The sequence below is a fragment of the Camponotus vicinus genome, unplaced genomic scaffold (genome assembly GCF_025532165.1).
Source record: "Camponotus vicinus isolate PSW18456_S1 unplaced genomic scaffold, iyCamVici1.0 SCAF_1, whole genome shotgun sequence".
Lineage (NCBI taxonomy): Eukaryota > Metazoa > Arthropoda > Insecta > Hymenoptera > Formicidae > Camponotus > Camponotus vicinus.
Window position 1 is genome coordinate 22,986,399 of NW_028141945.1, and position 14,589 is coordinate 23,000,987.

Below are 14,589 nucleotides of genomic sequence, written 5' to 3' on the forward strand. Positions count from 1 at the left end.
GATATATGTACATACAATCGATTATCTGTAGTTGTAACATGAAGACGTCATGGAATTGATTGTTTTGACAGCGCAGCAGGTGTCATACAACAAACATTGGCGAGCATAATGACATTCCCATAGCATATAGTCATAATGAGATTATTATTATCGAAAAATTGAACTCGATTGTTCAATGTTGACAATGTTTCGTCCCATAGCAACAAGTAAAATGTCATTCTATGACGTGGACATGAGTGTAAAAAAAATTCCCATGTAATCGACAATTATAAATAATTGCTAAAACAATTACACGTAAGCAATCGCAAGGTCATCGTACACGCAATTTAAAACTTTATTTGTTTGACATAACTGTAAAATGTTTTAAAAATTCGACAAAGTAACTATACTTCTTATCATATACTTATCTATACACGTGAATATAGATTTAATAAAATACGATTCATGATATTATATAATATCAGTAGAGAGAACAGTTAAATTAATATATGCAAAATTTCAATGTTGCAATTTTCTTCAATTGACTGCCATCACTTTATCAGCATGAGTGATATAAGAGCATGTGTGCCGGATTTCCTTCTTCAGTTACAGTAGAGCAGCTGTAGAGGATTGTAGTTTAACATAATTTATAATAGTTTTCACACATATCTGTTATTATTGCGCATTAATATTTTGCTGTATATAATTTTATTATTATCATAAATTTCTTAATGAATAATATCTTATTTGTTTGTAGTAATTTTTTATCTACAAAAATTTTATATTGCATTTTTTTATATAGAGAAAATATATTCCAAGTTTCTAAGTCCAAAATTTTGTCAGCAGCTTTATGTAAACAAATTTCTGTTATATTTAATAATTGTATTAATATTTTAATGAAAGAAAGGAAAATATTTAAATAAAATTAATATTTAAAAAAGGAAGTTGTGTAACTTGATTTCATAAATAGCATTAAGCTATGAATGTATGCGAAGAACATATTAACATTACAATAGATGAAGATAAAATTATTTATGGTGCGATAGAAATTATAAAGAGAATTAGACCATCTTGGCCTCTTCAAGAACTGCATTTCAAGGTAATGCAATAATCAATTTTTTTCATTACATGTATATTTTATTACATAAAATAAATAAATATTAACTTGTTTAATATTTTTTTTTTTATCAGCCATTTACCGATGGAAAAACAAATAAGTTGGTAGGAGTGTGGTACTCAGGACATTATACAGATATGATCCTGGTTCGAATTTATGGCAACAACTCAGATTTATTGATTGATAGAAAAAATGAATTGAACAATATCCGGGTAAAGATTTTATCAATTTTATACATCATTATATTATATCTTATTCTCTGATATATCAGTTGTAGTCAATTCAAATTTAAAACTTTATATACTTATGTTTACTGAAAATATAACAAATTCAATATACTGGGTGTTAAAAAAGTCTGGACACGGTCGAATATCTCGATAAGGAAGTTTTACTAGAGTGTTTCAGACAAAAGTTGTATGGTTTCGAGGGGGACATAAAATGGTGCCATTAGTTTGACCTTGAAGAGTCACCTGAAAGTCACGTGAAGGTCACCTCCAACTTTTTAAATGGGATACCCTATATGCTTTTGCATATTCTTGTAGCTCATCTCGAGAGCTTTCCAAAACACTATAATTAAGTTAGTTTTTATTAAGTACTTTTCGAGTTATGAGGTTTGAAATCATTTCTTAATTTTACATAAACCATAAAATATCTAGTAAAATATTCATTTTTCGATTATCTTACCATGATACTTTTATGTACAAAATAATGAGAGGAATCAGTTGGTGTAAAAAAAAACATAGTTTTTTTAACAAAAAATATGTAATTTGCAATTAACAATTCCATATTTTTTCTTAAAAACAACTATGTTTTTTCTTTACACCAATTGATTCCTCTCATTATTTTGTACATAAAAGTATTAAGGTAAGATAATCGAAAAATGAATATTTTACAAGATATTTTACGGTTTATGTAAAATTAAGAAATGATTTCAAGCCTCATAACTCGAAAATTACTGAATGAAAACTAACTTAATTATAGTGTTTTGGAAAGCTCTCGAGATGAGCTACAAGAATATGCAAAAGCATATAGGGTGTCCCGTTTAAAAAGTTGGAGGTGACCTTCACGTGACTTTCAGGTGACTCTTCAAGGACAAACTAATGGCACCATCTTATGTCCCCCTCGAAACCATACAACTTTTGTCTGAAACACTTTCTAGTAAAACTCTTCCTTATCGAGATATTCGACCGTGTCCAGACTTTTTTAACACCCAGTATATGGAGAATAATTAGTGTATATGAAATAAATATTTTTGTATAGATATTAAACAAGGCTGGCTATACTCATTCCATTTATGCTACATTTAATAATGGATTCGCCTACCAATTCTTGGAAGGTGACACTCTGACTATAGAAACAATTAGAGACCCAAAAGTGTATCCATTAATCGCGAGACGTATGGCTGAAATGCATAGTCTTGAACCTGAAAATGGGCTTGAATCTAAAAAAGCTTTCATTTGGGAAAAAACAAAGAAATTTATGCAAATTATGCCTAAAAGATTTTCAGATCCTCTCAAACAAGCTAAGTAAGCAAGAATTTCTTTCTAGACACTATCTAAACTATATATTCAAATGCTTTTATGATAATTTTTACTTTAAGGTTTGAAATGTTGATATCGCCATATATGGTATTAGAAAAAGAATATCACTTAATGGAACAAACATTTCCAAAAGTAAATAGTCCTGTAGTATACGCTCATAATGATCTTTTACTCGGGAATGTGTTGTATAATCAGGAGCAAGAGAATGTTGTTTTTATCGACTATGAATACACTGCATTTAATTATCAAGCATTTGACATAGCTAATCATTTTGCGGAATTTGCTGGTAATTATATACTCATATACAAAATATATTCCACATCTTCTTTTATTTCAAAAGTAATATTAGATTAAAAACCATTTTTGTTACATTTCTAATTAATTATATTATTTGCATCATATAAAATTTTATATACACATTTACACGCATATATTTAAGGTATTGATGAGCCAGATTATTCTTTGTATCCGGATGAAAATTTTCAAAAAGCATGGTTGAAAGAATATTTACAAAAGTATAATGAGACTAACAATGTGTCTGAGGAAGAAATTAACAAATTGTATTGGCAGGTTACTAAATTTGCTCCCTTGCCGCATTTCTTTTGGGGTTGTTGGTCTCTCATCCAAAGTGAGCATTCGCATATTGATTTTGATTTTTTGGAGTAAGTAAAAGCTTGTATAAAGAATAAAAGAAATCAATTATAATAATATATTAACTATAATAATAGTAAATAATAATTTTAATTGTAATAATGTAATTATAATAATAGTAAAAAATAGTTTTTAACAGTGAATTACCAGTAAACTAGAACTTTATTATTGTAAACTAGAATAAAACTATATTAGCAAAAGAAATATGTATATATGTATATATATCCTTTTTTTTCTAAATACATAATAAGCTTTTTGAATTATTTCCAGATATGCTGCAATACGTTTTAATGAATATTTCAAATTGAAGGAAGAAACCTCCAAGTTGAAAATGGAATACAACAAATAAAAGTGACATTTTCTAAAACACTCATTCCAATAAAAGCATTTTTTAATACTATTAATACAAATATATATCAACTTGTTATATAATTGTATTATATATATATGTATATATATTTTATATTCTTTTAATACATGTATCGTGATGGTAAAAGTAATATTGTAATTGTTATATATACATATATATATGATCAGCTCATCCAAAGCAGAATTGTAATAAATGTACATAATGTAATAAATATATTAGTGATTGTGTAATAAAATATATGTAGTAAGATATAAAATAACATTAAAACAAGCATAAGATTAACTAGTTTGAGTTGAATTGCCAGAATATTAGATATTTGGTCGATTTAGGTTAATGAGACGAGATTGTTCTCAATGATAATTCTGGTATATATCAGTAGAACATATATATACTTGACTTTTTAATCTCTACATACACATATATCTCGCGTTTTTCGTTATCATATTCCAATTTATATCAATATTGCGACAACTTGGTTTAACTTTATCATTATCGAGCTATTTTTTATAAACTACAGATTACAAACAAAGATATAATATCTATTTTTACGATAGCAATTTCAGTAACGCAAGTTTAGCAAACAAATAACGCGTTGTCAAAATTCTTTCATGAAAATAAATAATTTTCTATTCGCATATATAAATATATAGAAACACACGAGCGGTAATACGTATTTAATAAATCTCACAAATATCGCTTTTCAAGGCCATTATAATCTCGTAAGTCAATGTCATCTTACTGTTCTCGATGATAAATTTATTCATTTGTTTTTTAAATCTCGCACTTTTTCTCTTCTTTTTACACGCTTTAAACTAAAACTGCTATAGACATATTCTTTATTTTAAACTTTAAATGCAGAAAAAGAAATCAGCTGTGCAGAGACAAAAGTTGTAGCTATATCTAATACACATATAGGTTCGTCTCTGAATAGTATCCATTCCTCTTTATATGTATAAGGCCTCTTATTTAAGGTGAAATAAATAAAAGATTGAAGAAATCAAGATAAAATAGATACAAGACTGAAATTTAAATTTCAAGGATACATCAAAGAAACGAGACGTAAAGAAAATAGATGGGTTCATTCTCTTTAACTGCATTTAAAGGAAAATAGCTACAGTGTTTACACAAACTTGACTTGAAAACGAGAAAAGAAAGCGCGGCAGAAAAGAGCGGACTTGCAAGTGTCAATCGATGTCGTTTTTCATTCTTATGCAAGTTTTCGATCACATTGCGACATGCACTGCTAGTACGAAAAATCTAGAATATATAACGTAAACCAGGTAAACTCTCGGTACTAGCATTACACGGAACATATGATCGTCGTCTATCGCGCGCTTCGCGCTCTTTAGTCCGTCAATTGACTAGCGAGTGTGTTTTTGTTCGGCTTTACGATCGTCAATGCGCACGCCTGTAAATCGCGTTTATTTTTAGTCCCGCTCCGGGTCGCCAAAAATTTTCATAAACACTCGCCTTGCCCCCTCCGGCCTGCCAGTGTTGGACGGTGTCGCTACTCGCTACACACGATACACGGTCTACTCGGATCAACAGGATCAGCCGAAGACGAGCGACGACTCCGACTCCTCGTTCGATGTAAACATACAAGTGAAAATAAACATTGTAAACAGAGCGGCGGTAAACGAAGGAAGGAGGCATGCGAGAGACTCTCGTGACCCGGCTATTCTAACATCAGATCTCTGCGAGATCTCTCCGCTAATAATCAACGGACCAGGTCGTCCATTGAATACCTCTAGCACGTACAAAGGAACCGAGATTCATCTCCTTGGTTTTTCTACAATATCGATCGTTTGCGAAACGGCAGTTTTTCCAAACGGACGATCGCACGACGACGACAGCAGCAGCAGCTCACCACCTTGTTCGTGGTCCTCTATTCTTTTTTTATCCCGCCTCTTTCGGAAAATCGAACCGGCGAGTATTCGGCGAATCGTCGAAAGACCCGAGTGAAACAAGAGAACGCGGCGTTCTAAACTTTCGTCCGAGCGAGACATCAGCTGTTTTCCAGTAGTTTGAAGAATCTCTGAAAACACCCGAAAAGAGAGGAAAGACGGATAATTTGCCAAGAGATTTCTCCGATCGAGTGGTGTAGGTGCATGGGTGGTGAACTGCGCATTTCCAATCTCTAAGAGAAGAAAAGAAGCGCTCCTCTCTTCGCCCATTCTTTTTGCCTAGTCGAAAGATGCACATCACCTGCAAGTGCCTGAACGTGTCCATTAGATCCAGGAGCACCGAACTGCAACGGCTTAATATCGATAATGTCGAGATGACTGATCTGGAGCGCGCCGATGCCTTCTTTCACGAGGTGAATTTGAAGATTCAACATTTTATATTTTTCGAGAAAAAATATATTTTTTAAAGAACCAACAAAAAAAATAAAAACGCTCGAGACTCGCCAATATATGTGTGTGTGTATGTGTGTGCCAGTTTATGCCATTGTTTGTTTCTTTTTCCCACTCATCTTTTATGTCAAAATTGGTAAAGATAATTGGTATGAATTTGAAGTTTATTTTTCCATGTTGCGAATGCAGACAATCTCTCTTTTATGTCGATTGGCATGAATAAATCTCAGGATCTCAGGAGTTCGAATTTATTGAAATTGTAGCAATTTAGATATTTTTCTGCAGCATGTAACAATAATAGCACAGCTCTTTGATTGTCACATTAGTGTCATCTTTATGTTATTCCATATTTGTCGCATTATCTTCCATCTTTTATATATTTTTAACGATTATTGTAGACGAAATGCTTTATGTAACACTCTTTGCAAGTGTATTAACAAATAGAATCATTTAAGGAAGCTTGATTTTTTCCATATTTTTCCTTATTTTTCTCAAAGTAAAATCTGTAAAAAAAAATTAAATTACTATAGTCAATATATTGCTTAATCATAATACAACAGCCATTTAAAATTAGATATATTATGTAACATTAAAGTGTTATAAACATTAATTTTATCTTTTGTACAGGATCTAGCCAGTGTATCGGAATTGGAGACTATTACTAAAGAACAACCTGGCTTAGTGGAAATAAGAAATATTGGATCATGGATCATACATCGTTGTTATAATTGCTCAATTTATACCCATGCTGTTCATAGAGAACATGGTGCCGCTTTAGTCCTTATTAATAGCAATATTGTTGTAAGTTTTAGATGTATTGTAAAAGATATTCGTTTGCAATACTTTACAAGTTGACTAAACTTTTTTTTTAAATATATGCTATATAAACAATTTGCTATATAATAATTTATTTTATTTGAGGTATTAGTTATTCTAGTTATTTATTTACTTTTGACAACATGGCAATTTAATAGCTAACATTTTGACTATCAAAAGGTATTTATTGATCGAGTACTTCACTGTAAGTACTATTTAATGTAATTTATTTAATTTTAAAAATATTATTTTTAATGCATTCAATATAGCAGATATTTATTGTGTTATAAGACACTTTTTAAGATATAAACACTATGAATGATACATATAACTTGATAAATTAAATAGCTAATTTTATCAAGAATGATTATCTTTGAGTGTAAGATTATAATGACACTGATACTTATACACTTATTATTTGCATAAACAATTAAAGAAAACATCAGATGTTTTTATAATCTCTTTTTAATTTATCAATTCAATATTTCTCTTTCTTGAAAGATTTAAATTAACTTTTATGTAAAATTTTAAAGTTTAATTAAACTGAATTGTGTTTCTCTTGTTTCAGTTATCTCCTGAAGAAATAAATAAATTAAAGTCAAATCCAGATTACAGCTCAGTGTTTAGGATAGTAATTAATCATAATCTGGAAGATCTTGATGACTATTTACAACAACCTAATAAATTTTCCGGTAAGTTACTCAATTTTATTAAATTTCAAGATAATCTACTTATAAATATAATTTAAATATATATTGTATTTTCTTTTACATTTATCTAGTTTCACAATTACCTAACACAGTTCAAGTGGCCCTAGGTGGATTGCAACAACAGTTGGAGGAAGCTGTACAACGTCAAACAGTAGCAATAGAAAATAAAATATGTGCGTTTACTGCAGAGCAATATCGATTGTTGGAACAATTTCGTGAAAGAGCGCACAACGAACATAGACTGTTATCAAAGTATGATCTTTAGTAGTAAATTATCTTGCAAATTACACCACACTATTATTGTAATAATAATTATACATGTTTTATTTGTTCATAACTAGGTTAATGTGTAGAAGAGAAGAGACAAATAGAGTAACCAATGATATGGAAACTTCACCAATAATTCCTGACAGCTTTAAGAATAATTTAACTACCTCTACAACTAATACAGTTAATCCCAAATCCAATTTAATATTTAATGACATGAAAGTTTCCACCGATTCAAACATTAAACACGAGATAACCACTAAACACTCTTCTAAAAGTTCTACTAATGTAAGTCATTTTTACCATCAAATTTTTTCAGGCACTCTATTTGATTTAAAATTTACTATTACTTGCCCCATTATTATTGTAATTATTTATATGTCTGAATAATACATTTTGCAGAATGAAAATATAAAAAAGAAAAATCCATTGTATATTTGTACTAAGGAGTCAGCCAGTTTTGATACAGAAGTATTGTTTCCTTTCGAGGGAATAGAAGATACAGATGCAGTTAATCAATTACATCAGTGGTCTTCAGAAGAAGGATCGGATACCGATGGTGCGATATATTGTATCATAATAATTTATAGATTTAGATCAATATAGTTATTTCTTCAGATTCGAGCCAGAATGAAGGAATTCATATGCCAAGAAGTCAACGAGATGGTCATTCTACCTTAGCTAAATCACTACCAGTTACTGTACCTGCTTTTCCATCTATTGTTCGTCGTGCGGTACAAGACCAAAATGATGATCAGGTAAAATTCTATAAAATTTTTAACTTCTGTAATATATCTGTATTTTTTCTTGTTTATTTGATTGAAATTTACCCAAGAAAAATTATATATACAGGGTATCCGGAAAATCACCCGCAGACTTCGGGAAGCGATTTCGAATAGAAGGAAAAGTACTGCGAGCGATTTTCCGGATACCCTGTGTATATATATATATATATATATATATATATATATATATATATATATATAATTTTATTATTATTAAAAACATTACATATATATGAATATATAAAATTACAGTTGCCAACCGATCCATTAGATCCGCACAATATTCGAGCTTCAATTAAAGCCTTAGCTAAAAGTGTCCATGGGGATACTGTGTTTGGAGATTTGCCACGTCCCAGGTTTTCTACTCAGATCTGACTTGTCATATATGATGAAAAAGATCCACTCGACACTTTTTAGTGTTTTTGATACAATATATCATAGTCCCTATCATCCGTCATTTGTCTTTCATACAAAAATTACAAGAGGTTTATGTATACACACTTGGAATAAATGTGATTGGTTCTGCAAAAGTACAGAACACTCTATTTGTACTTTGTAGAAATTCGAGATTATGTCTTAACTTTAAGTTTTGGTTAGACCTAGATTTACTATGAGGATGCAAATCTATTACAAAAAATACTTTTTACCTAAACTAGAAGTTATATTTGCAGATGTTGTGAAAATGATCTGTGTATAATAGATAAGAAAGAATGTGCATTCAAAAATTTAAAAGCGCCTATGAACACGTTTGCAAAATTTACATATGTCTAAGAGTACAATTTAGAATTTTGTCATTTATTCCAATATATAAATTCACTTGTTATTGTGTTTGTTTATATACTATACACAGCAGACTGAATTTTATTATTGTCATTACTTCAAGTTGCAACTTAAAGGCTATATTTAACTTATATAGTGCAGTGATTCATAGTAAATAATTATATATTACACTACATATTGCATCCCTAATGTTTATAATGTTTATATTGTTATGAGCATTTTACAACAATATATTTTTTCTTATTGTGTTGAAAATTAAAGCACTATTGATAAACGCAAAAGTGGTGTCAATTATGCATATAAATATAAATACTAAAAGAGAATTATATAATTAATATTATTATATTAATATATAAAAAGACACACAGTGCAAGTGTGCAACTATAATTATATATATAATATGCAAAAGAATTTATATTCATTATATGTAATTTCTTACATAGAAATTAAGATTTAAAAGATCATTGTTAAAAATGACATTAATTTTTGAAATGTTACCTATTTTATTATAAAATAACTAATATTTTTTGTCTGTAATTATATATAATTTAACACACACATACACACACACACACACACATATATATATATACATATATACATACAAGGTGTCCCATTTTAACTTGGACAGTAAAATATCTCAAAAACTAAGCCCAGCAAACAAAAATGTTTCAGACAAAAGTTGTATGGTTTCGAGGGGGCCATAAGATGGTACCATTGGTTTGACCTTGAAGAGTCATTTGAAGGTCACATGAAAGTTTTACTTCAATTTTTTTAAATGGAACACTATATATTTTTGCACATTCTAGTAGCTTATCTCGAGAGCTTTCGGAAACACTATAATTAAGTACCTTTTCGTTAAGTACTTTTTGAGTTATGAGGCTTGAAATAATTTCTTAATTTTACATAAACCGTAAAAAATATCTTGTAAAATATTCATTTTTCGATTATCTTATCTTAATACTTTTATGTACAAAATAATGAGAGGAATCAATTGGTGTAAAGAAAACACATAGTTGTTTTTAAGAAAAAATATGGAATTGTTAATTGCAAATTACATATTTTTTCTTCAAAACAACTATGTGTTTTCTTTACACCAATTGATTCTTCTCATTATTTTGTACGTAAAAGTATTAAGGTAAGATAATCGAAAAATGAATATTTTACAAGATATTTTACGGTTTATGTAAAATTAAGAAATTATTTCAAGCCTCATAACTCAAAAAGTACTTAACGAAAAGGTACTTAATTATAGTGTTTTCGAAATCTCTCGAGATAAGCTACTAGAATGTGCAAAAATATATAGTGTTCCATTTAAAAAAATTGAAGTGACCTTCACGTGACCTTCAAATGACACTTCAAGGTCAAACCAATGGTACCATCTTATGGCTCCCTCGAAACCATACAACTTTTGTCTGAAACATTTTTGTTTGCTGGGCTTAGTTTTTGAGATATTTTACTGTCCAAGTTAAAATGGGACACCTGTATATATATATATATATATATATACATTTTTTAAACGATTAAATATTATTACATTTAAAATTATACTGTGCAAAAAAATATCTTTTTTATATTTAATGCATGATATAGCAATATTCTGTTTTTAGCAAAAGCAAGTATTTCATATATTTATGCTATTATATGAACATTACACACACACACACACATATATTTAAGAAAATATATCATCAATTTAAATTTATTTTTTATGTGAAAAATGTTTTCAAAAATATTACTTGTAAAGAAATTTTTCCCTGCCCATCCTGGAAAAAATTGCAATATATAGTATAACATTATTTTATATATTTTTTTGTGAAATTATCCTAATTTAATTAGAATTGTATGTGTGTGTATCTTTAATGCGTAATAAAGCTATTTTAAGTATAAGTGCTAATGTAATTTCTTTGTAATTTGTCAATCAATAATAATTTATGCAATCATTGATCAATATAACAATATGACATTATAATTTATTAATAAAAGAAATAAATAAATAATAGAGAAATAAATGTGTACACACACAATGTATACACATACATTGTTTATCATCGTTCATCTTATGAATAACAGTCACATTGTTATATTGATTGATTATCATAGAAATTATTACCAAATGAAAATAATAAATTAAATGTGCATGAAAAATATATTAAAACTATCGAAGTTAATTATAAATTTTTGATATATTTAGTACATTTTATGAAAAATCATAAGTGCTTCTCATAAGCTTACATTATTTATCTTACAGAGACAATTTGACACCAAAAAATGCAATATATGTATGAAATAATAAGTTTAGAGTTGTAAGTTTAAGTTTTTATATTAAATATAAATATATATTCAAAATTTATAAAAAAATTTCCATTATATATGTATATATATATATAGATTTGTTATACAAGTTCAGATATGAGAATGCAATACTGCAGCATAAATTATCTCTGTTAATTTTTATTTACTTATATCACTTGGCAACTAGACAATAAAATAATTGTATAAATTTTTGATATATTAGAAAAAGATTTTTAGCTTCTAATTAATTTACATATTTGCATATACGATTACAATTATATATCATTTCGTGTATCACCCACCTGTGAAATTTTTCGATACTGTCAGTGAGCAAGAGTAGCTTTATTTTTTGCTGCAAGTTCGATTTGCGCAGCAGCTACAGTCTTCATGCCATCTTGTACAGCCGAGAGATTAGCTTTCCATGACACAAGTAGATCTCGCAATTGCATCCATTGTGGACGACCAAATGTTCTGTGCATTGTACTAGAAATTAATACTTTACGGCCAGCCTGATCCATGCGCGCCCTTACAAGTTTAGTTTTTAAAACTGAAACAAATAGTACATATAATTATTGCAATAATATTATTTATATTGTGCAAGAAAAAGTTTAATGCGATTGTATTGTTTTGTATTCCTTTTACATTAAATAGTAACAAATTGTTGAATGTCTCAATAACTCGGTAAAAATACAATTCTACCAAGCCAGTACCGATTCATTTAATATGCCCTGTTCAAAGTCAATTGCCACTTGAACAAATTAATAGTGGAAACTGTTATGTAGACAGGACACAATTATCATTCATAGTAGAATATATTTTCTACAAATATTATAAAATATAGTCAAGTAGCAGAGAGTGGTTTACCATCAATTATAAAGCTTTCTACTTCAGATTCACTAATCTGTAATTCTTCTTGTATCGTATCAAAAGACATTTCTGGATTTGTTTCTGCAAGTTGCATAAAAGTGAGTAGCCTCATCTTCTTCATGTTTTGCTCGTGATTCAATCCTATAAAAGAAAACAAAAGATGTATAACAAATCTTATTGTCTAAATTAGTTCAATATTTTTCATATTATAAACCAGCACATACCAAGTTGATGCTCAACAAATTCTCTGTGATGTTGATAAAAATGTAAATATGCTGGTAATTTATCTTGTACAAATACAAGTAGTAAATCATGTATCAATTCGCCTTCTAAAAATCTCACAGGTTTTAAAGCCAATAGTGGATCCAGTAAAAACGTATTAGGATCCGCTAATGCAGCTAATATACAACGTTGTGCATCTTCTCTCGCCGCGGAAGCATTTTCCGCTGTATAAGTTCCCAACAATTCCACCATGACAGCTGCTGCTTGTTCTCTAAAGGTTTAGAGACATTTTATGTAAAATGTATATTTATATAAACATACTTTTTATTCAAAGATTATTTCTTTCTTTAAGAGAGCTTTATTAAAATATTTTTTATATATTAAATAAAATAAAACAGAAACAAAAAGGATAAAAAATTACCCCTGTTTGCAACTTAAAAGAACTTCGTGTAACAAACGCAGTAATTTCTGCATTTGTTCATTCGATGGTGGAAAGGAGGCAAACTGTTGCTTCAATTGATCTATTCCACTGTACACAGCTTTTACTTGGTCGACATTACGGGCTATTTGCACCAAATGATAATAAACATGGTATCTCATTGGAGAATCATCGGCAAGAGATTGAAATAACAGCCATAATCTATAATCATATATCACTTGTTTATATATTCACTCATACGTTATGTTAAAATAAATTACATAAAATAAAGCATATAAAAGATACATTACGCTTTTAAGCAAACCAATCCAAGCTTGTATCCAGGTGCTTTTACAAGTTTCTCGCAAAATGCTAAAATTAAATTTTCAGCTCGTTCCGTCGGTATCTGAAACAATATATCTCAAATAAAAATAAATTGTACAAATATTTATTTTATATGGTAATAAAGTATCAACTGAAATTTACCAATATCATGATAGAAACAATATCATTTAATACAGTTTCTATTTCATTTTCATTTCCTTCCTTGAAACATGCTTCACATACTCCAATGATCTTGTGCAAATCATCTTCTATACCTTTGGGGGATTTCTCTTCGCTAATTTCTGCACCAAGGCTTTTAAAATATACCCTCAATTCTTGCGCCTAATAATAATATTTAATATGCATAATATATTAATGCTTTTTTATACATTGAACAGAAATCGTTGCAATTGCAATAATTTTTCGAATCATTTAGTTGCAAAATTAAAAATTAATTAACATTTATCTTTCATGTTTTTGAACGATTGAACAATCAGTAAGATGTTACATATAAGACAAAAGTGTCTTTTATATAGCATTGGAAAAAATTATTTTATATAATTAATTTAAAAAGTAACGGTAACAATGATACAAGTAACGCGTTATTCCTCCTTCTGCTTTTACAATGTGCTTTACATATTGATAAAATAAAAAATATCTAAGGAAACTAATAACATGTGTTATTTAATTTTAACTTAATTTTAGATATTAACCTGGTCGTCTAATGGCAATTCCATAAAAATGGGTGGCACCTGCATCTTGATAAGCTATAAATACGTTTCACTGTAATAAAATTCAGTAAAATTCAATCGATAAAGGCTAAATTAGGCTAAATAGGTGTCTGAATAAAGCACTTGCAGCAAAGAACGCAAGGGGCTCTTTGAAGAGACGAAGATGTATGGCGAAGGCTCAATGGCCACATTCAGCGGATTCAACAGTTGGGCAACGTTACTAGATTTTCCGATGGCCACATTCAGCAGACTCAACAGTTGGGCAACATTACTAGATTTTCCGATGTAATTCGATGCTGATTGGTCGGATCTGAAAGTAGAAACCAATCATGTTCAATTGCTACTTAGCAGTTGAGTCCGCT

General features: G+C 29.2%; 3 protein-coding genes across 10 annotated transcripts; 2 read left to right on the forward strand and 1 right to left on the reverse strand.

The window, feature by feature from the left end:
• The first annotated feature begins 17 nt into the window (after positions 1–17).
• Eas (ethanolamine kinase 1) lies at positions 18–3,917 on the forward strand. 4 transcript variants are annotated; one of them, XM_083078700.1, is made up of 7 exons: positions 19–294; positions 782–1,078; positions 1,171–1,308; positions 2,357–2,622; positions 2,697–2,923; positions 3,077–3,299; positions 3,559–3,915. In XM_083078700.1, the coding sequence occupies exons 2-7, from the start codon at positions 959–961 to the stop codon at positions 3,635–3,637; spliced, it is 1,053 nt and encodes a 350-aa protein (XP_082934826.1). In that variant the 5' UTR covers positions 19–294; positions 782–958; the 3' UTR covers positions 3,638–3,915. The 4 variants fall into 4 exon arrangements, with proteins under 4 accessions (XP_082934828.1, XP_082934826.1, XP_082934827.1 ...); XM_083078701.1 differs by having other exon boundaries at positions 921–1,078; XM_083078702.1 differs by having other exon boundaries at positions 18–1,078; positions 3,077–3,265; positions 3,559–3,917.
• A 1,171-nt stretch (positions 3,918–5,088) lies between these two features.
• Positions 5,089–11,260, forward strand: Pras40 (Proline-rich Akt substrate 40 kDa). Of its 2 annotated transcripts, XM_083078694.1 has the most exons (9): positions 5,089–5,758; positions 5,846–5,975; positions 6,640–6,813; positions 7,397–7,520; positions 7,610–7,790; positions 7,880–8,093; positions 8,208–8,364; positions 8,424–8,563; positions 8,843–11,260. In XM_083078694.1, the coding sequence occupies exons 2-9, from the start codon at positions 5,853–5,855 to the stop codon at positions 8,963–8,965; spliced, it is 1,236 nt and encodes a 411-aa protein (XP_082934820.1). In that variant the 5' UTR covers positions 5,089–5,758; positions 5,846–5,852; the 3' UTR covers positions 8,966–11,260. The 2 variants fall into 2 exon arrangements, with proteins under 2 accessions (XP_082934820.1, XP_082934818.1); XM_083078692.1 differs by having other exon boundaries at positions 5,089–5,975.
• Positions 6,247–14,415, reverse strand: Eif3m (eukaryotic translation initiation factor 3 subunit M). Of its 4 annotated transcripts, none has more exons than XM_083078695.1 (8): positions 14,210–14,414; positions 13,659–13,838; positions 13,484–13,578; positions 13,176–13,394; positions 12,757–13,025; positions 12,530–12,673; positions 11,968–12,212; positions 6,247–6,515 (listed from the first exon to the last, which is right to left on the reverse strand). In XM_083078695.1, exons 1-7 carry the CDS (start codon positions 14,252–14,254, stop codon positions 11,989–11,991), a joined length of 1,176 nt encoding a protein of 391 aa, XP_082934821.1. In that variant the 5' UTR covers positions 14,255–14,414; the 3' UTR covers positions 6,247–6,515; positions 11,968–11,988. The 4 variants fall into 4 exon arrangements, with proteins under 4 accessions (XP_082934821.1, XP_082934822.1, XP_082934823.1 ...); XM_083078696.1 differs by lacking the exon at positions 6,247–6,515 and adding an exon at positions 8,070–9,112 and having other exon boundaries at positions 14,210–14,415; XM_083078697.1 differs by lacking the exon at positions 6,247–6,515 and adding an exon at positions 10,993–11,136 and having other exon boundaries at positions 14,210–14,415.
• Between the last annotated feature and the right edge of the window lie 174 nt (positions 14,416–14,589).

Coding starts and splice junctions, on each gene's coding strand:
- Eif3m (XM_083078695.1), bottom strand. CDS start 14,254: ATGCAGGTGCCACCCATTTTTATGGAATTGCCATTAGACGACCAG. Junction 13,395..13,483: donor GGATTGGTTTGCTTAAAAGC/GTAATGTATCTT, acceptor ATATGATTATAG/ATTATGGCTGTTATTTCAAT. Junction 13,026..13,175: donor CTTTTAAGTTGCAAACAGGG/GTAATTTTTTAT, acceptor CTAAACCTTTAG/AGAACAAGCAGCAGCTGTCA.
- Pras40 (XM_083078692.1), top strand. CDS start 5,853: ATGCACATCACCTGCAAGTGCCTGAACGTGTCCATTAGATCCAGGAGC. Junction 6,814..7,396: donor TTATTAATAGCAATATTGTT/GTAAGTTTTAGA, acceptor CTCTTGTTTCAG/TTATCTCCTGAAGAAATAAA. Junction 7,521..7,609: donor ACAACCTAATAAATTTTCCG/GTAAGTTACTCA, acceptor ACATTTATCTAG/TTTCACAATTACCTAACACA.
- Eas (XM_083078699.1), top strand. CDS start 959: ATGAATGTATGCGAAGAACATATTAACATTACAATAGATGAAGATAAA. Junction 2,924..3,076: donor TCATTTTGCGGAATTTGCTG/GTAATTATATAC, acceptor CATATATTTAAG/GTATTGATGAGCCAGATTAT. Junction 3,300..3,558: donor ATTGATTTTGATTTTTTGGA/GTAAGTAAAAGC, acceptor AATTATTTCCAG/ATATGCTGCAATACGTTTTA.